The 22,227-nt window shown below is 43.9% G+C and overlaps 1 protein-coding gene across 1 annotated transcript in view; it reads left to right on the top strand.

The window, feature by feature from the left end:
* Positions 1-22,227, top strand: part of NR5A2 (nuclear receptor subfamily 5 group A member 2) — a gene marked incomplete at its 5' end in the record, with an annotated part of 125,304 nt that overhangs the window by 15,996 nt on the left and 87,081 nt on the right. The window contains 2 exon segments of the mRNA XM_082672035.1: positions 682-823; positions 3,306-3,952. Coding sequence (XP_082528161.1) covers positions 682-823; positions 3,306-3,952 — 789 coding nt within the window.

The raw sequence follows: 22,227 nt of genomic DNA, 5'->3' as shown, positions 1-22,227 counted from the left end.
TGTTACAAAGCTACAAATTTTATTTTTGATTAATTCTTGTGAGTGAAATATAAGGAAGGCATACACTCTGCTAAAATTCAGCTCTCTGCTATATATGCTTTTTTCCCTCATGAGTTTCACCTTTGTCTTTACACAGTTCCCCAACTTGAATGTATTCCCATGGAATTATGAACATTTTCCCATTTTATTCTCTAAATCCTTTTGCTTTTAACTATCTAGTGCTGACATTTGTAAAAAATCTGAGCTGTTTTGCTATTCCATTTTTCCATTGCTATTATACAGTAGTTTGCCACTGAAATTGTATCAGGCTACTTAAAAACAATGCCACTCTCTCTATAAGTGCCTTATCTGGAATATGAGGGTTAATAGGAAAACAGATTTTCTTCAAAAAATCACTGGTTCATATGTATGTATTTTTCCCTGAATGTTGAGATAAGATGGTGTGGAGCTAAAGGTCCCCAAGATTTGATGCGATTCTTGAAATACAACTTGGATGCCAGGAAAGTCTCTACCATAGCCTGGTTTGGGAGGGTTGATCTTGTTCAAATGTAAAACAAACCACAGAACCACATAAGGGCTCAAACGGTGCAATGAAAAGATTTACTGGTGATTTCCTTAAAATGAAACAATGGAAGAGACGGGTGTTAGCTTAATAATATGTCTCACTATTTTCTCTTATAGGGCTTTTTTAAGCGAACAGTCCAAAATAATAAAAGGTACACGTGTATAGAAAACCAGAACTGCCAAATTGACAAGACACAGAGAAAGCGCTGTCCTTACTGTCGATTTCAAAAATGTCTAAGTGTTGGAATGAAGCTAGAAGGTAAGTTTTTTCTAAAGACCACTGCCTGTTAAAACTCTCCAAGGACATAGGATTTAAAACAACATTGTACTTATAACATGGTAACAGTATTTTCCTAGTCTTTTAACACTATTGACAATAAGATCTTTTGATGTTTTGTCAGCAGAATGGTCCGAGTCTCATTTAAATGCTGGTGAAATTTACTAGGAAAAAAACTTCCAATACCAGAGTGTCGCCTTCTCACCTCTTTTCTTAGTTAGAGGAGCAGATGCATTTCATAGGTTAGATGAAAGGTCAGGTTAGATGAAAGCAAGACTAACATGATTCAGCTGAGAACAGGTAAAAATAATTTGCCAAAATATTTTTTAAAATCCTTTAAGTTTTCAAATCAGGATGCCCCAGTAAAAAAGTTTGATTTTAATCTTTTTAAACAGGTATGCTTGTCATAATTGTTACTATTAGTTTCATGATTCTTGAACAAGAGTTAAAGCCTTTAATTATAAAAAGATTTTCTCATGTAGAGTATCATTTTTGATTGTGTGGGAAAGCACGTTTCTTTTTTCTTTTTAAGATGATGACTGAGTCTGCAAAGTAAAAAAAATTTTTTTGAGAAGCAGGAAACATGAAAAATAATGAACCGTTACATCGGTAGCATTGGTTTGACGAAAACAAGAGAATGGTTCCTCAAAAGCCATGTTAAAGTTTATGTTGAAAAAGTAGAACCTGCACTTACGATGTACAGGTTGGCAGGAAGTAATGTTTAATATGTGACTTCTGTAAATAATTTGTAGTTCATGAACTATTACGGTGTGTTGCTGTTTTGCAGCCTCTGACCTACTGACTTCCCAGAGATTAAATATATTGTAAATAAAGTAATAAGAAGCGATACAGATCCCTGAGGTGTGCCAGATACAGGAGTGCATTTTATTTGATCAATGAGGCACAGACTAGCCGTGTTTGGGGCTTTTCTGTTGTGGCACTCAGACTTGATGGCAGTACTCAAAAATTTTCAGATAAGTCTGCTGAATTGCTGATAGCAATAGAAGTAGCCACTTGGGTTATCAGGGGGACTGTTAAGTCAGTGTTGCTTTTAAGAGGAGGCTGAGAAAAAGAAGTAACTGATTCTTGTTAATTTCTTCATTACCAAGCCCTGTATTATTTTCCAAACAGCAAAACAATGTGCTAGATGCTTACTATAGTATGAGACTCAGAAGATAAAATGTTAAACATTAAATGTTGTGATTGCATATGGTGTCATTTGATTGCTTTTTTTTTAACAAAGGGAAAAGGTTACATTTCTTTACCTTAAAAAGTGTGTTTTCTTAACAGTAAGTCACTTGCAATGCATGCTCCTGCTTTGTTCACAGTGATATGAAACAATTAAACATTCAATAAATTATCATCCAGTTGAAAAACTCTTTATCATCTTGTGCAGTGTTCTGGATACCTAGCATTCACAATAAATTTTTAATGCTACACTAATCCTAAGATAAAAAGCTCAAAAACTTAACCTCCAGCAATTTCAACATGTCACAAGCTGTCAGAGGTTGCTGGGTCCTATCTAATTGCCACTGGCCACCATGAGCTAGGAGAGTCCCGGTAAGTAAATTACTAGACGTGGCCCCAGACGCCACATAGCATCGTGACGGTGGACCGTTTTGACAGCTTCTGAAATGAACTTGCTTTAATTATGTCCAATTCTGCTTAAATGGAAAACAATAACCGGTGGCTACCTGATGGGTGCCCGTCAAGTCCAGGTGAGGATGATTTTCCAAGAAGAGCATGTACCTAACACTTTTGCAGCAAATTAACCAAAAGACTTTGAGAGAGGAAGATGTTCTAAGGAAAAGTAGTCACAATTTAATCCAGAAGTGGCTCCTTTGATTTTTTTTTTTCCCTTTTAGCAGATTGGGTTTCCATAAAGAGAATCACAGCGTCACTGGCATGATAGGACCTGAGCCTCTTCTTTAGCAACATGAAGCATCTCCTGTGTGTAGCAAAAATTAGGAAATCTCTGCAGTCACCAAAGGGTTAATATGTCCCTACATATCTGAAATTTTTTATTATTATTATTTTTTTTTTGCGGTACGTGGGCCTCTCACTGTTGTGGCCTCTCCCATTGCAGAGCACGGGCTCCGGATGCGCAGGCTCAGCGGCCATGGCTCACGGGCCCAGCCGCTCCGCGGCATGTGGGATCTTCCCGGACGGGGACACGAACCCATGTCCCCTGCATCGGCAGGCGGACTCTCAACCACTGCGCCACCGGGGAAGCCCCCCGAAATATTTTTTTGATGACAAACACACTTGGAGGAAAGAATTCACAAATAAAGAGGACATGGCTTTTTTTTGGAATCTTGGTGGGCTATTGTAGTGAAAACAACCACACACAGACCACTTCCGGTCCATTTTCAGCCTTTCTGACTATCTGGAGATCTGGAGAATGCTAATAATTTACATCTTATTTTTACCCTTACTTTCTTTTTTTCTTCCCCCACCCCAACAGCGGTAAGGGCGGACCGCATGCGTGGAGGGAGGAATAAGTTTGGGCCCATGTACAAGAGGGACAGGGCCCTGAAGCAGCAGAAAAAAGCCCTCATCCGAGCCAATGGACTTAAGCTAGAAGCCATGTCTCAGGTGATCCAAGCCATGCCCTCCGAGCTGAGCATCTCCTCTGCAATTCAGAACATCCATTCTGTCTCCAAAGGCCTACCTCTGAACCACGCTGCCTTGCCTCCTACAGACTACGACCGCAGTCCCTTTGTAACGTCCCCCATCAGCATGACGATGCCACCTCCCGGCAGCCTGCAAGGGTACCAGCCCTACAGCCACTTTCCCAGCCGGGCCATCAAGTCTGAGTACCCAGACCCCTACACCAGCTCCCCGGAGTCCATCATGGGCTACTCCTACATGGACGGTTACCAGAGCAGCTCCCCCGCCAGCATGCCCCACCTGATCCTGGAACTGCTGAAGAGTGAGCCCGCTGAGCCCCAGGTCCAGGCCAAGATCATGGCCTATTTGCAGCAGGAGCAGGCGAACCGCAGCAAACACGAGAGGCTGAGTACGTTCGGGCTCATGTGCAAGATGGCAGATCAGACCCTCTTCTCCATCGTGGAGTGGGCCCGGAGTAGCGTCTTCTTCCGGGAGCTCAAGGTACGTGCCAGCCCGCGGAGCTTAGAGCGCCCCTTCTGGGAGACCCGGCTCTGTCCCTGCTTAATAGGGTCTTGGTGCGGAAAACACGCCCTCCTTACTTTTCTTCTTTGTAAGATGATGTTTTCGACCTTGACTTCAGAAGTATTTGCAACTTAACTTTATGGGGCTTTTCTTCTCTGTAGCTCTTCATCTGGGGGCATGGCATTTCATGTCAAATAGGGGAAAGTTGGTTGGTTTGTTTTTTCTGAGGAGGAGAATGTCTCTACTTACTCCCTTTAACCTCAGATGGTTTATGGCTAAAGAACTGAAGCCAGTGTGAAACAGAACCTAGTAAGCTTTTAAAAGATGACCAAGTAAAGAGCTCTGTTATAATGGTGCCAAGTTAGAAGGAAACAAGGCCAACATTTAGTTGTGTTTAGACGCTAAAGAATGCAAGTGGTACCACTGGTTAGTAGTTAGCAAGTAGGTATTTACTACCTGTTTACCTTGACATTAGGTTGGTAGAGCCTTTGTTTTCGGAGCAGATTCCAATAGGATGTTTACTGCTGTCGGCTGGGGAAAGGGCCCATGGCAAGTGCTAGCCTGCCTGGCTGGGCCTTGCTACTCATAATCAATGTCTGTCGTTGATTTTAATGGATTGGTACATTGTAAACACAGCCCTTGTTTGTCTAAGGATCTCTGTTTAACTACATAATTATTTTATTTCCTGAAACTGAAGACCGAATTAATATGGGAAAGTTATAGGGAAGTTTGGGATCTGAGAGTACCAAACTGTGTTTGGTGGTCAGTGATTTCGTTCTCTGCGTTGAAAACAAAACTGAATCCTGGGTTTGATTTCTAGTCTGTCACAAAATCAATTTCTTCCTCTTCCTGTGGCTGCTTCAGACACCTAGGACTTTGGGAGGAGATTTAAAAATCTCTGAGAGAAGGACAGTACGAAGCAGACTTTTAATTTAAAGGTTTCTGTTTAAAGTTGTGTGTGCGCGGATGGGCTGGGGAATGTGGAAGCCACGTGCAAATGGAAAACGGCGCTTTCCGTGGCCGTCTTCACCTGGCACTGTGATCTGCAACAAAAAAATTAATCTGAGTGGACCCGAGTAAGTTACTAGGCTACCCCCAGCCTGCTGTTAGGATGCTGACCGGTCCAGCCCTACCCTCTAGGCCTCCATGCCGCGCGTACAGACAGCTAATGGTGGGGATCACTCGGGGGGGGGGGGCAAGCAGAATGCACTGTTAGCTGTCAGGCCAAACCCTCTGAGTGTGGAACCACCCTGGGATAGTCAGGGCGTTGTTTATCATTAAAAACCAAACCAAACCAAAGCTTCCTGGTGCTCTTAGGTTCACGACTTTGTCCCTTAAGAGAACAGGTAAGAAATTGGAAAATGAAAATGAAAATGATAATTTTACATACAGCCGAAATGTTAGGAAATGTACAAGTGGGGAAAGCACAGCCTTCCAGGTCAGAGGAAACCAGTTTGCGTTAGATCTTTGCTACTTAGTAACTGTCTTTGTGGGCAGGTCCTCAATCTCTGAGCCTTAGTTTTCTTGTAGGTAAAGTTGTAGGTGTGGTGTTTGGCGGGTGATGGAGGGTATGATGGGAATAGCAATACGTGTATTGAGGTTTTTAGAGTAATAAATGAGACTATATGGGCAAAGCCTCTAGTCCTGGGAACCCAGCCTATATTATATACTCAATAAATCGGTGCTATTTTAAAATTGCTCTTATTGTTTTATGACAAGTGTGTGGAGGTATTACTCTTATATTCAGGAAAAAAACGTGCACTTGTACTCTGATTAGTTTGACATTGGAAAACAATATTACCACATGTGTGGCAGAAAGTAAAATTGTATAATAGTCATTAACTGCTACCAGTTGAGGACCTCAAATTTGTCGGGCGGTTAGTTGGTGTAAGATGGATGCAAAGGAGAATAAGACAAAATATTTGCTCTCAGAGATTTTATGATAAAAGACAATTTCATAAATATCTATTCAAAAGAAAAGACTGTTGAAGTTTGTTTCACAAAAGCGTGGGGAAAGAAATCATGTGTATTAGTTACATGTGAAAAAAGAAAGGAAGGTTATCAAGTGAATATAGAGCCCCCCAGGTAGGACTTTAAGAGTGCTAGGAAAAAACTCTCCAAATTTCTCTTTTCTTTTCCCTGTAATTAAATTGTATGAGATTCCTTTCTAGGGCATGAGAGTTCATATTTGGCTAAAATGTAAACACTTTTGAGAACGGGACATATTAAAGCAATATCAGTCATTTATACTGTTGTTTAAGGCATTTATCAGTCTTTCATGAGAATATGCTTTAAAGAGGGAACAGATATAAACGCTGGGGGTGACACCTGTAAGGGGTGGGAGGTGCTCCCAGGAGAAAAAGACAAACGGGACCCACTTCACCGTTTGCCTTGGGCTTACACTGATTCTGTTTAAGTATTTTCCAGAGAAAGAGAAGTCGAATTTCAGAATAACTTAGGGGTCATTTAAATATGGAGCTGTGAGGTGACCATTTGCTTCAGAAGAATTCCTTTTCCTTTGTTTATAAATTTACTTTGTGGAAACCAGACCAAGGCGTTTGAAGCCAGCATGGAGACGTGTGTTGCCGTGTGTTTCTCCAGGGCAGAGGGTTTCAAACTTCTGAACTAAGACCTGCAGTAAGAAATATATTCTACCCTGAAACCTGGTGTACCAAACACATCACACACACACACACAACGCACACACGCGTACAACTGAGCCAGAGTTCCACTAGACAGTACATGATTTTGTCCATGCCATGCACTCTGATATTTTCTGTTCTGTTCTGCTTTAGTCTAATTTATTTCATGCTTTTAAAAAATTTCTGGTCATGACCCACTAAATTGATTTCACGACCCACTAATGAGGCATGACCAGCAGTCCAAGAAACGCTGCTCCTGGAAAGGTGTCATGGACCTTCTGCTGGGCGTTGTCTACCTGCCACCACTAAGAATGACTCCGACAAGACCTCTCCCTCCCGGCCTGGCCTCCAAGACATCCCCGAAACCTGCAGCCCGGTCCCTGCCTACCTTCCTGCAAAACTTGTGATTTTTTTTTTTTTTTTTAACTTGTGATTTTAAAATATCGTGTGGGAAGATGAATGCTCCCCTTCACACATTTGTCTTTTTCTTGTTAACTTCACTGCAAATTACCCATCAAGCGATACACTTATAGGGCAGATCAGATTGCTTATACCTCTACAACCCCAAGATGAAAAGGCACATATTTGCTCCCGGAGAGTAATAGGATAATAAGGCAATTTTGCAAATGACCCCTTGCACACTCTCCCAGGACAAGTTAGACTCTCTCCGTGCATAAGAAGAGGGAATACAGATTCCATTTGTTTACTATTTAAGGGATCAGAAGGGCCAGAGGAAATTTGGTGGGTTGTTTTGTTTTTCTACTTAGTTACAAGGTGCAAAAAGAGATATTCTGGTTCCCATTCAAAATATTGGAACGGGAAAGAGGAAAGTATAACTCCCAAACACGTATCTTGAGACATAGCACATGAACAGCAAAAAAAGAAAAAAAAAAAGCAATATACTCATAGAAAGCGTGCAATCTCAGAGCTGGATGACAAGCAGGGAAACAGATAGAGCATACATGTAAGTGAGCGGTTTCGTTTTTCTCTATACCTGTAAGGAAGGAACAATCCTGGTCTCTATCCATAATCATGGCATGGAAAAGCTGAAATTAACACCCTGAAACTAGTAGATTTCCAAACAGCACTTGTGTGTCCAGTGATACTCCTTGCCTAGAAACCACAGATTTTCCAGATCTGGAAGAGACGGTGGGGGTCGTTTGATTCTCCCCCCTCCATTTACATACAAAGAAGCCGAGGCAGGGGGCCTGTGGCTTGTACCAGATTATACAGCTACCGAAGGGCAGAACTGGGACTGGTAGATTCAGCTTCCAAGAAGCTGTGCTTCTCCGCAGTCCTGCCCCCCACCCCGCAATGCACACACACAAAGAAGCCGTGTAACCTTTGACTCCAGAAATACACGCCTTTGCAAGTGAAGCTAAAGCAAATCTCCACGTTATCAGAAGTCCATCACTACCACCCAATTACTAAATCACTAAATAATCAGGGAGATAGATTTTCTCTGAGCCCAGACGACCCCCTGGGAGTGAGTGAGTCACTTTAGAAAGCTACTATAATTCTCGCAGGCCACTGGGGCATCATTCAGTGAAGTGCATCTACCAGCTGGCACTTCTGAGCCCTGGAGGAGTGTCCAAAGCTCTCCGAGTGCCTTTCCCTCTGCTCACAGCCCTTCTTGGGGGAGAATCGGGTGCGGCAACCACGTGCAGTTCTGCTCAGCAGGAAAATGGCTAAAGGAAGTTATGTCCCGGGTCCTGCTTGATGCTGGGTGTAACAGCAAGAGCTCCTTTTTATGTATGTTTGCAAAAATAGGAAAGAAGAGAATGTAGGATTGCAACCAGTTGATAGATGGGCCACGAATTACTGAAGTATGACGATATTTTGGGGGTAGTATCATACATTCGCTGTACCTTCAAATCCTTTTTTCTTTTTTTTGGCTGCGTTGGGTCTTCATTGCTGCACGCGGGCTTTCTCTAGTTGAGGTGAGCGGGGGCCGCTCTTCGTTGCGGAGCGCGGGCTTCTCATTGCGATGGCTTCTCTTGTTGCGGAGCACGGGCTCTAGGTGCGCGGGCTTCAGTAGTTGTGGCACGCGGGCTCTAGAGCGCAGCCTCAGTAGTTGTGGCACGCGGGCTCTAGAGCGCAGCCTCAGTAGTTGTGGCTCACGGGCTTAATTGCTCCGTGGCATGTGGGATCTTCCTGGACCAGGGATCGAACCCGTGTCCCCTGTATTGGCAGGCGGATTCTTAACCACTGCGTCACCAGGGAAGTCCCTCCCTTCAAATCTTTAAACCCCATCTGTCTTACAGTGGCCTATACTTTTGACTTTTCCTTGTGTTTTTGGAAATTAAGAGCGAATTCCAGAATCCCCCCTTCCCCCCCCCCGCCCCGCCATATCATAGAAAGCACTGTCTTTGTGAGTCAAGAAGATTGTGCTTTTTTCTTTCCGTTATTTTTCTCTCATCTGCGTCTTGAGTATCTCATAAACACAAGAGCAGTGAGAAAATAATTCCCACTTTGTTGAACAACTAATGAATCTGGAGGATCTATTTGATCTTCTAATGAGACCAGATGTCTTCAGAGGATTCTGGGAATGGGTATAGAAGAACTTCCCCTCCGTGAATGATTCTGATACATGGAGGAGTAAAAAAAAAAAATTCTAAATTAATCCTGAGTGAAACACATAACTAGTGTTCCTGTGGAAAATAGGGCTCAGAGGCTCAGGGAGTTGGTGCCAAAGCAATTCAGCCGAGCCGAAGCCAGTTTTCTCGAAAGTGAGGAGACTGGGGGTGGGAGCAAGTCTTTTCTCTCTGCTCTGGTGCGGAAGCTTTTTGAGCAGAGTTTTATTTATTTATTTTTAACACCCTAGATCACTTTTCCCAAGCCTTAGTTCACTTCTCCCAACCCATGTAGGTCTGCGGTTTGAGATTTCGCTGGATTTGCCCCAATTTTTTTTTTTCTTTTTATTGGAGTACAGTTGCTTTACAATGTTGTGTTAGTTTCTGCTGTGCAACGAAGTGAATCAGCTCTATGTAAACCTATATCCCTTCCCTCTTGGACCTCGCCCCCTCCCCCCCGCCCCGCCCCGTCCCACCCATGTAGGTCATCACAGAGCACTGAGCTGAACTCCCTGTTCTATATAGCAGGTTCCCGCTAGCTATCTAGTTTACACATGGTAGTGTATTTATGTCAATCCTAATCTCCCAATTCGTCCCACCCTCCCCTTCCCCCCGCCCCGTGTCCACATGTCCCTTCTCTACATCTGCATCTCTATTCCTGCCGTGCAAATAGGTTCATCTGTACCATTTTTCTAGATTCCACATATATGTGTTAATATACAATATTTGTTTTTCTCTTTCTGACTTACTTCACTCTGACAGACTCTAGGTCCATCCACATCCCTACAAATGACCCAATTTCATTCCTTTTTATGGATTTGCCCCAATTTTAAGCCATGTTTAATGGACTTGCTTAACCCTTCTTGTGTGTGTGTGAGTGTGTGTGTGTGTGTGTGTGTGTGTGTGTGTGAGTGTGTGTGTGTGTGTGTTGGGGGCAGTGCGTGCATCATGTTTTCCCACATTCACCCGCCGTCCTGCTCCCCTTTGATTCCCCCTGAGCTTTGGGGTTCAGGGTCACATACCCAGAGTTATAGTTTGTCACTTTACTTACCTGTGTTTTCATTTCTTTGGATGCAAAGTAGTTCCTCCTGGAAGCAAATGATGAGCATTGAAGTGATTTCCCATCAAGAGGGGAGAAGTGTTTCTATCTGAAGGCAAATTAAAATATCTATGACCATTCAACCTACTCATCAAAAAGAGATCAGAAGAAAAGAAACGGACCCTTCGTAGGTTTACAAGGAAATGAGAAAACTGGCTTTTCTTCCACTGGGGCTGGGAAGTTTTCTTCTGCCTTTGAAGTTGGAGGGAACATTCCATGTTCTGATTCCATGACTCGGGGCTCTTCAGGCATCAGACGTCTGCCTCTGTGATGCCCTCCAGGCAGACCTGGCACAGAAGCCTCTGGGCTGGTTGATGGTGCTGAGGATGAATGTATATGATTGTAGCCTCCCTTGCTTGTACAGGCATGGGTCTTACGGCACCCATGTCGGTTACTGATGGAGAAATCCATTCTTAAGACTTTAAAGTCTTCTTGGTCACTGTCCCATCAATACCTGTTTGTGCTGTAGGTGTTGTTCTTTGGTGGAAATGGCCCCCTGACTGCGGAGACGTGGCTTCTCCACCTTCTGTGTTCCTTTTTAAAGTATTACATTTGCTTTATTTAGAGAGGATGCATCTGCAAACTGCAGACTCGGTTTAGACTCTTAACTTCTCGAAGCTTGGTTTCAGCGTAGCCAGGCGCTAGTCGTTTCCTCCCTGGGAGGCCAGGAGATTTGGTTGAAGCAATGACGATGGCTTCATACCGGGTTTGCTTGTTCACACGCCCGATATGCTTCCTGTTCCTTTTGATCTTTGACTGTGTTGGGTCTTCGTTGCCGCACGCGGGCTTTCTCTAATTGCGGCGAGCGGGGGCTACTCTTCGTTGCGGTGCACGGGCTTCTCATTGCGGTGGCTTCTCTTGTTGCAGAGCATGGGCTCTAGGTGTGCAGGCTTCAGTAGTTGTGGCACGCGGGCTCAGTAGTTGTGGCTCGCGGGCTCTAGAGTGCAGGCTCAGTAGCTGTAGCGGACGGCCTTAGTTGCTCTGCGGCATGTGGGATCTTCACAGACCAGGGCTTGAACCTGTGTCCCCTGCACTGGCAGGTGGATTCTTAACCACTGCGCCACCAGGGAAGCCCCCTGTTAATCTATTTGTTATCTACCAGCATCGTGGGGAGCATGGGAATAGCCAGCCGTACCCAAGGAACCCGTGTTTAACTGGCTGGGCCATTGTCAGGCATCTGAAATGAACAATGAGGGTAGGAAGAAAATGGGCATCTTCCTTGCTCTGCTCAAGGTCAGGTGGTGAAGGGAAGAGAGGTCCCTTTTACTGGGTGCTCACTCTTTGCCTGCTCTAGGACTGGGTGCCTCTGGCCCTTTTCTGGTCCACTCCTTAGGGCAGCTCCGGGAAATGAGGACAGGACAAGGTCTCCTTTGGTCTTGGAGAGGGAGAGGGAAAGCCCTGGACCACTGCTGTCACATAACGTGGTCCTTCCAGAGGACACGTCCATCCCTCCCTTACGGGCCCAAAGAGACACGGAGTTAATTGATTAATAAAAGTTTGTTAACTAGGTTTTTATTTTTTAATTTTTTAAAATTTATTTTATTCAAGTATAGTTGATTTACAATGTGTTAATTTCTGCTGTACAGCAAAGTGACTCAGTTATATATATTCACTTCCATATTCTTTTCCATTATGGTTTATCACAGGATATTGACTATAGTTCCCTGTGCTATACAGTAGGACCTTGTTGTTTATCCATTCTATATATAATAGTTTGCATCTGCTAATCCCAAACTCCAAATCCACCCTTCCCCCAAACCCCCTCCCCCTTGGCAACCACAAGTCTGTTCTCTATGTCTGTGAGTCTGTTTCTGTTTCATAGATAAGTTCATTTGTGTCATATTTTAGATTCCACAGATAAGTGATATCATATGGCATTTGTCTTTCTCTGTCTGATTTACTCCACTTAGTATGATAATCTCTAGGTCCATCCATGTTGCTGCAAAGGTATTATTTCATTCTTTTTTATGACTGAGTAGTATTCCACCATATATACACATATACATATGTGTGTGTGTGTATATATATATATTACATACATACACATACATACACACCACGTCTTCTTTATCCATTCATCTGTTGATGGACATTTAGGTTGTTTCCATGTCTCGGCTATTGTAAACATTGCTGCTATGAACACTGGGGTGCGTACATCCTTTTGAATTAGAGTTTTGTTTGAATATATGCCTGGGAGTGGGATTGTAGGAAACTCTATTTTTAGTTCCTTAAGGAACCTCCATACTGTTCTCCATAGTGACTGTATCAATTTACATTCCCACCAACAGTGCAGGAGGGTTCCCTTTTCTCCACACCCTCTCCAGCATTTATCATTGTAGGCTTTTTAGTGATGGCCATTCTGACCGGTGTTAGGTGTTACCTCACTGTACTTTTGCTAACTTGATTTTTTTTTTCTTTAAATTAAGGTTTTCCAATTTATTATTAGCTCACCCATTAATCTTACGGTCAATCTCTATTCTGCACAGAAAATCATTTAAAATTACATATTAGAATAAATGCTTCTAAAGACCTAATTTTTTTATTACACCTTTATTGGAGTATAATTGCTTTACAATGGTGTGTTAGTTTCTGCTTTATAACAAAGTGAATCAGTTATACATATACATACCTTCCCGTATCTCTTCCCTCTTGCGTCTCCCTCCCTCCCACCCTCCCTATCCCACCCCTCTAGGTGGTCACAAAGCACCGAGCTGATCTCCCTGTGCTATGCGGCTGCTTCCCACTAGCTATCTACCTTACGTTTGGTAGTGTATATATGTCCATGCCTCTCTCTCGCTTTGTCACAGCTCACCCTTCCCCCTCCCCATATCCTCAAGTCCGTTCTCCAGTAGGTCAGTGTCTTTATTCCTGTCTTACCCCTAGGTTCTTCATGACATTTTTTTTTCTTAAATTCCATATATATGTGTTAGCATACGGTATTTGCCACCTCCTAGAGAAGTGGAAATAAAAACAAAAATAAACAAATGGGACCTAATGAAACGTCAAAGCTTTTGCACAGCAAAGGAAACCATAAGCAAGACCAAAAGACAACCCTCAGAATGGGAGAAAATATTTGCAAATGAAGCAACTGACAAAGGATTAATCTCCAAAATTTATAAGTCCCTCATGCAGCTCAATTAAAAAAAAAAAGCTAACTTGGTTTTTAAACAACCAAGTTTTTTAGTCAAATAATCTGTTAGTACCAGCAAAATTAACCGAGGCACTTGAATCGGTTGGGGGATGGGTGGGGATCTGGAATGAGAAAGATGGAGAAAGAGACAAAGACGTGGGGAAAAAACACCTCAGCAGGTAACCTGCCCCGGAGGTTGGAGCTCCATTAATAGGCGAGGGTTTAGGGAAGACTCAAGGTTAACAGAAAATACTTCCATTTTTCCTCGACTGCAGAGTTTGGATAATAGGTGAGAATAATACCCGCCATTTATTGTTTTTACTGTGAGTCAGACCGTTGTTAAGTGCTTTACCAGTACTGTATCTCACTTAATACTAATTAATCCCTGGGCAACGGGCATGTTTGCTCCCAGTGTACAGAGTAGGCTACCAAGACCTAAAGATTTTCACCGATTTGCCCCAAGTCCCATGGCTAATAAGTGGTAACAATGTCATCGAAACAAAAAATGTATATGGCGGTCTTTTGTAAACTATGCCCATCTCAGTACCGCTTTACAATAGGTCTTAAAGGACCTCTATGACTCTTAAACTACAGAGAGCAGTTTCTTAAATTGGCCCAAGAACATGTAAATTCTTTCTTTCTTTTTTTAATTGGAGGGCCACCTTGTAGGGCTGGAATCCGGAACCGTTTGCATTGGAGAAGATGAGTTTGCCATTGGTGGCAGACTCTGGAGCTTCTAAACCTTCATCTGTAAAAGGGGCCGTAACTGGGGGGGCCGCAGAACCAGGCCATTGGGTGCAGCAGGGGTGTGGTCTTCTCGACTTGGGGACACTGGGCAGGCTGTCCCCGCCGCCCCACCGCCAGTGCCCAGCACCGCTTCCTACCGCGTGATCAGTAGAGGCAGGTGCATCAGTCTGTCTGCTTAGAAGCAGGTACACACTTGTTTGCTGAGAACAACGAGGGTCCCTGCTCACTCCAAGACCTGCGTCTGCCCAGCAGGGCACACGAACTGCTCACAGATCTTACAGAAAGTCCGAGACGTTCATTCCTCAGTGTGGGGGAGGGAGAGCTCCCTGAGTCCCTGAGCCCCAGGACCCTGTCTGCCCACGGTGTCTGCTGTTATACAGAGTCAGGTTGTGGGTGACAAAGCCGAAAACATGACTCGTGTGTGACACTCCTTAACACAATTTGAAGGACTTTGCCCTCTGAACCTGTGAGGTAAAACAGGTCTTCCTATTTTCCAGGGTAAGTGAAGGATGACTGTACTCCTACTTATTCTTCGACGACTTGGGAAGTCGATCACACAAGTCTTTGAGGGCTCCACATCCATTTGCAGAATGGCTGCATGGAAATTGGGCATTTGTGCTATTGTTCACGTTAAAGACATTAATGTCTAACCCAAGAATATCACCCACACTCGAGAACAGAGACGTACACGGCATCACCTCTGCCAGCAGCTGGGTCTTTCTTAAATGACTGATGCTTAAAACCTAATTCTCTCTGCACTTGTGCCTTTTCCGTGCACCAGGCGAAGCTCAGGCCGCCTGTTCATGGGTCCCCAGCCAGCTTCTCTGGAGACCATCGGACCTTCTGTATCATTTTCCTGATTTTCTCCATTTTCCTTCACCTCCATCTCTCCTTTTCAATCTGCCCAGACTCCCTTTCTCTTCTCACTCACATGGCTTCTCCTCCTTCCCTCGGGATGCCTCAGCTTCCTAGAGGCACCTGCAGGCATTGCTTTGTACAGCATCGTGGTCCCTGGGACCCCTGTCCTCGGCTGCATCTGCGTTTTCCCTGCAGGTGGAATGTGGTGGACCAGGAGAGCACCCGAGCCCCGTAGGTCTGAGGATGGGAAACAGTTGAGTACACAGACCCTAGGAGTGGGCTGCACTCAAGGACGTTCCACGTAGATGGAACGTCTATGTGGCCCTGTCTCTGGGTGAGGGGACCCCACGCAGCGGGGTCTTCTGTTGGGGGTACCCTGTAACGCCCGTGCAAAGACAGCTTCGAAATTCTCCTTGTTTCTCAGCAGCAGTGCGTGGCAAGGCCCCGCTACCTATGTACGTTGTGTAGCGACATCTCCACACAGTCCCACAAAGGTGCCAAGGCGTCCCTCCCTTTGAACTTCCTCCCTGGAAATCATTTTCAAATGCCATGTTTCCAACCTCCCAGGACCAAGTGTGTGAGTTCTTCACGTACAGCGTCCTCTGAAGGGCCAGCCAAACACTTGGAGGTGAAATTGCACAGATCTGAAGTGTGCAGGACCTCTGGGCCGTGCTGCTGTTCATTTCTCTCCAGAAACTGAAAGAACACCACGTTAGCTCGAATATTTAGAAGTGTCACCAGGATTACACAACATTTGGGATTAACTTTACAACCAACCTTGATCCGACTTCTAATTCCGTAAGAATGCTTTTTCTTTACATGACAAGTGGACTCATTGGCCAATAGGTCTAAAGTCTGTCTTTTATTGCACAATAAGAGCGTTGCAAAGGCAGAAGGTAACCCCAGGTGGGTGCCTCTTGTCTTTCATTTGGGGAGCGCGGAGATAGCTGGCCTTTCATCCAGTGGCTCACAGAGTTGAGTTTTGAAGTCTACGGCGGGACCACCTCCGGTGAATTGACTGTCACATTTCTAAGTACCCTGTTTACAGAATACTTTACCTGTGAGAGCAGGATAATTATTTCATTTAAATTAAAAACATATTTTTTAGGGGGGGGGTGAAACACAGAAGGTACCAGATCCGTGTTGAATGGATACACCCAAGGTGTGGAGGAGGACGGGTTGGGAGGGATGGGGGTAAGGCAGCAGAGATAACATTCTGTCTTCACTTTGAAGCGACGTCAAATTGCTAATTGGTAATTGGAAGATTCTCAGGATTTCAATGTCTTCTTAAGCAGTGTTCCTGACGTGATTGATACAGACACACTCACATTCATTTGGTAAAAAATAATTCCACTCACATATAGGTTTTGGGTCCCACGTGGTTCCCCCGGGCAGATCTTGTGTGTATATATCACAGAGTTTTGAGTACATATCCTGTTTTCAGATGTGTTCCCTGAAATGTTGGCTCATTCTAAGACCTGTTTTATTTTGACCACTGTATCTTGCCTCGTCTAACATCACCACAAATCCTCCTTTACCACACACATCCCAGCAGCATGGTTGTGCTTTTTGGATCTGTAGTCGTGATGGATAAGAGGCTTGGCTTATTGCCTAATTAAAAAAAAAAAGAAACCTACTAAATATTACATTTCCCCTTGTAAAATAATGACATAGATTAGTGTTTGTGCAGAAGTGTTGGCAACAGAATTCTTCAAAAGTTTTCCTTCGAGTGATGAAAGCTGTTATATTATTTTGACTAGCTAATCAAATATAATTGGGGAGCTTGAAGTACCTTACATTTTCCTTGTACAGTTATCAAAGCAGGAAATGTAACTCGTGGAGCTGATGAAAGGCATCTCTCTTCAATTATGAACCTTACAGAGGGAAGAAAGAACAGTTCTGTTGCTAAAAACTGAGAGCTTGAAATGCCCCTTAATGTTAATTGCTGTATTAGCTAGTTAACACATTATTATACATTTTAATTGATTCTTGCTCCAGTTTTGGAGAAAAAAAAAACTCTGGATCTGTGCGGCAAGTAAATTAAGGAGGGAAGATGCTTGGGGACAGTAGTATTACTGTTTATATTAGGTTTAAATCATGCCAGATATTTGCAGTACAAACGGTAGCCCTCACTTTTGTGGGGTCTAACTTGCTTTAAAAGCATTAATAGTTTGCACTCATGTATTGGGGTTTGTGGTTATGAATGTTTTCAAAGGAGTTTTATTTGACCATTGAGAATTCCTTTTATGGTTTTATCAATGACATGTCACAATCTTGAAAACATAACTTCATTCCAGTCATGTATTCGGATGGGTCCAGCTGAGGGTTGGCTTTTGAAAAGAATCAAAACATATTACACCTGCATTTCACTCACCAGGATGTAGCATTTTTTTTTCTTTAGGGTTGAATCCCACTCTCAAGCTACCTGTAAAACACTTCTGGCATAAATGATGAGTTGTGACCTAGGATCAGGACAGATTTCAGCTTTTATTCATTTATGAATTCACTTGTTCACCCCCTCGTTCATCAAATCTGTAATGAGTTCCTACTGTGTGTCGGTCCCCTTGCTACATTATGGCAGACGAGACAAGTGGGCCTGGCCGGACACAAGTTACATCCTCCTGGGCACTTTTCTCAATTAAAGTCAATGCAGCACCAAACACCACAGCCAACCCTGACTCTGAGAGCTTGTGCAGCTGACTGTGCTTCCACTGATGTGTGAAATGTACTGGAACTGGAAAAGACGATTGACTTCTCATAGACAGCAAGCCGACCTCTGAGAAACATGGCAGTAGTCCAATAATGACGAAAACTGAGAGATTGAGGTGTGTCCAGAAAGTAGGGTAAGCTCTTGGGGGGCGCCTACCCAGCCTGGGGCAGGGGAGGGAGAAGTCTTGGAGGATGAGTGGGAGATGCCAACCAGATGAGCAGCTGGAAGTGAGGGGAGTCAGGGAGGCGTCCCCAGCAGAGAACGGCTGGTGCAAAAACGTAAGGCCTGTGCACTGTACTTTGGGGACCAGTGCATAATTCCTGCGGTGGGAAGGTGAGCATGTACATGGGAGGTGGCTGGACAGGGGACCAAGGTCACTCACGTGGGCTCTTAAGTAAGGATTTTATTCAAGGCAAAGGGAAGCTACCATGGGAAGTTGAGAAGGGGTGACCCAGAGGGATTGGAAATGTACCACAGGGACTGTTGGACATATATGCCTACTGTTTCCTTTTTTGTTTTGTTTATTTATTTATTTTTGGCTGCGCTGGGTCTTCGTTGCTGCGCATGGGCTTTCTCTAGTTGTGGTGCACAGGCTTTTCACTGTGGTGTCTTCTCTTCTTGCGGAGCACCGGCTCTAGGTGCGCGGGCTTCAGTAGTTGTGGCACACGGGCTCAGTAGTTGTGGCTCGCGGGCTCTAGAGCGCAGGCTCAGTAGGTGTGACGCTCGGGCTTAGTTGCTCCGCGGCATGTGGGATCTTCTGGGACCAGGGATCAAACCCATGTCCCCTGCATTGGCAGGCGGATTCTTAACCACTGCGCCACCAGGGAAGCCCTGTTTCCTTTTTTGAGTTCAGCTTTGGTGTGGTTTTCCCTCGTTTCCCAGCATTTAGCTGAAATACATTCCAATGATTTCTTTTTGTGTATCACTTAAAACCTTGTTGTTGTTGTAAAGAAGGCATATAGTTGATCTCTTTTCTGTATAGTTTATTTCTGCTATTCTTTCCAATAGACCTTTTCCTTCTAGGTGAATTCCAGTTAATTGGTGACATGGATATATTTGAGGTCTTGGTCTTTGTTTCATGTTTAATTTAAACAGATGTGACATTTGAAAATTTCTTCAGTATAACTTGTGTTTTGACCAGAAGGGTTTTTCTTTCTAACCTTACACTTATCTATTGCTGTTTATTTCATAGTCATGGATTTAGTGGCACCAAATCAGTTTATATTCGCGTTATTGGGGGGAGGGTGCTATCTAGCCCGGGGGATCTAGAGCTATCACATACCAGCTTTTCAAATTATTTGTTCGAATCATTCGTTCATTTATTCATTCAATACATGTTAATTAAATACCCACTAAGTGCCAAGCCCTCCTCTAAACCAGAGGATGCTGTTGTGAACAAGACCAGCTGGGTACCGTTTTTATGGACACTCGCTTTGTAGTGGGAGGGAAGCAGATGATAAACTGACAAGAAAGATCCTGTGAACAGTTAGAATAAATGAGTGAGGAGTGTAGATAGGAAGAGAGGGAGCAGTTAGAGGGCTGCAGAGAAGACAGACGTGAAGGGTGGACGCTTGAACTGAAACCTAAACAGCAGGAAAGAACCAGCCTTGCTAAATCTAGAGATGTAGCCGTCCAGGCACAGGAACAGCAAGTGCAAAAGCCCTGAGGTGGAAACCAGCTTGGTATTTTCGAGAAACATGAGGAAGGCCAAAGTGCGTAAGTCAAAGAGTTGGCAACGTGCAGCCCACGTAGGGCTTGGATTTTCTCCTGTTTGGGATAGGAACTCTTAGGATTTTAGGCAATGGAGTGTCTTCATCGAATTTCATTATAGGAAATGTTGCTCTGGCTGTAGGTGGGAAATGGGTCAGGAGGAAGCAAGAAAGGGCGTAGGAGATTCAGCAGCCCAGCGGCTTAGACAGGGCATGACGGTGGGAATGGGGAGAAGTGGATGGACTCAGGACACAGGTTGAGGTAAAGCCGACACAATTTTGCTCAAAGGGGCTTTGGGAGAAAAAGATGAGACAAGCACAACTTGGGTTTTTGGCTTGAGCCGTTGAGAGCCGTTTGTTGAGAAGGAAGGGGAACCAGCATCTCTGGGAGCAGGGGCTGCCAACTTCCTAAAATGCTCCTGGGACAGATAGACGCAGAGGCCAGGGCTGGTCCTTAGATGCCTGCTTTGGGAACCACGGATTATTCTGGAGAACACAACTAAACCACCCCGTGCAGATAAGAGTCCAAGCTCTTCTTAGAGGCCAGGATTCTCCACACTCGCCTGCAGTCTACTTCAGAGTTTAGCAGCAGTCCGTATGCTCTTTGATTTGCAACTTAAACCCTTCCTTCTGCAGAAGTGTCACCCCCTCTGTCATAAAGTCAAGACAGGAGGGTACCCTTGGCTTGATTCTAACCTGTTACTGAGTTACAGCTTGTTGAGTTGCAGCTCCGTGAAAACCTACAGATATTGTCATTAAGGGATTCAAGCTGATTTCAGTAATCAAGACACAGGAGTCTGGTTAAGACTGGACCCCTCTGCCGACACAAACTGACCAGGATGCAAATTCAATCAGAGTGGCACCTCAGGGAAATTAGTGGCTGAGGACGTTCACTGCTTGATCCCACGTGACTTTCCCCTTCCAAGAACGTAAACCAGATTTGGACCATCGAACCTCTAAAAGGATTTTTCTTACTTCAATATGGATTCTCTAGAATTTGACCCCAAAGTTTGAGTCACCACCTTGACATGGACCCAGTTTGTTTTCCTCCACAGTCCTTTTTATGAGGAGAAAATTGCTAGTTATTTTAAACATTCTTTCTAAACTTTATCTCCAATCCTTTCATTATCTTTGTTGCTTTTCTAACAGCTTTCACTTTCTTTTCTGTAGTAGAAATCAGAGATAATCTAAGCTATAGTCTTTCCAAAGCTTCTCTCACCCCAGCGCAGAGCAGTGGTTGGTGTTTGGACAAATCCAGGGATTTTCCTACAAAATTATAGATGGGCATGAATATGCCAGACATACCAGAATCAATAACCCTGCCAGCAGCAATGAGTGTTTTATCAACTCCGAAAGGACTTTGTTTCCCACTGTTGAGCACCTTACTTAATTTACTTCTAGGCACTGAAAAAACCCTGATACTATTTTGTCCAGTATCTTTGCAGTTGAAACACCTTCTTACCCACTCACTTATTAGCCCAAGTCAGTGGTCACTTGCAACACAGACTGACCTCAGCTTTGTGGACCCTGAAACTTAAACAATTTAGGAAGCACTCGATGAAAACAAAAACAAAAATATCTTCTCTTTTGCACATTTTACAAACTTTAGTCCTTGTGCATAGAATTGCTTGGATTCCCTCAAGAGCCTGGAGAGCGCTCATACATGGGAAGGTTCCTGAAGCTTAAGCTCATTCGTTTCAGGTGTAAGTGCCTCTGATTTGCTGTCTGCTAAGGAATTTCTTGCATAGGTTATCACTGGGGCTAGGAGGAAGGTGGGGATAAAGAATCTGCATGGTGGTCCAATAGGATTTAAGTGTAGACCACCCAGATTGAATAACACAGATATGAAGCCCAGACACCTTCACCGAGTTTTCTTTCTAAAAATAATTCCTCATTGGTCATGGGACAAGAGATAGTCCTGCCTGTAGACTGAAGACATAACTACAGCATCGTTAGATGCTCTCTGGGTGGTCCACCTTCTCCTCGCCTCGGCTCACTGACTGGCCGCTGTGACACCTCATCCTATCCGACCCCACTCTCCTTGCCCTAAGAAATGTCTCATACACATATCCAACCAGTTTATGCAGAAAGTGCTGTTAAGTTCTATTTCAGTTTTGATGAAGGATTCATAGAGAATTCAGACTCTCCGATAACAGTAGTACTTCGTGTACATGCAGATGCCACAGTGATCTCATGAGAAACGTTAGGGGTTTCCCATGGTGCGATGAAAGAGGATATAAAGGTTGGGGGCTCCTCAGATTGGAAAATTTCAGTTTTTTCCTTCCTCTTAGAATCACATTGTAAACTATTACCTGATCATACATTTCCTGTTTGATTTTATTTACCCAGTCTTGACTTACACATCTGAGTAAAAAGACCAGAACTCTGAAGGGATTCGTTAGAAAGAACATTGGAAAATAGAGTCTCTGTCTGGGTCTCAGTACTGTGCATGCATCCACGAGTGGTTACCTCTAAGCTGGACTTGTCGGCTTTCAAATGGGACCTTGCAGAATGTTTTGATGAAGAGTTTAGTCTCGAGAGCTCAACATTCAAAATAAAGTTTAAAGGTTTTGAGAGGTTTTTAAAAAGTGAATTTTACTCGCTTCTAGTATGGCTAAAAACATGAACTGAATTTCTCAAGTGTTTTTCATTTGTGAGGTGGTATGACTATATAAAGTGTGCAGAAGAACTTAAGTTTCTTGCCCAAACAAAAATAAATAAATGAGGTGGTAGATGTGTTAATTAACTAGATGGGGGGAATCCTTTCAAAATGTAGCAGGGAGGGA

This window comes from Grampus griseus (genome assembly GCF_964374135.1).
Source record: "Grampus griseus genome assembly, chromosome: 1".
Classification (NCBI taxonomy): domain Eukaryota; kingdom Metazoa; phylum Chordata; class Mammalia; order Artiodactyla; family Delphinidae; genus Grampus; species Grampus griseus.
The sequence above is the reverse complement of the archived record's forward strand: the minus strand, read 5'-3'. Positions and strand labels throughout refer to the sequence as shown.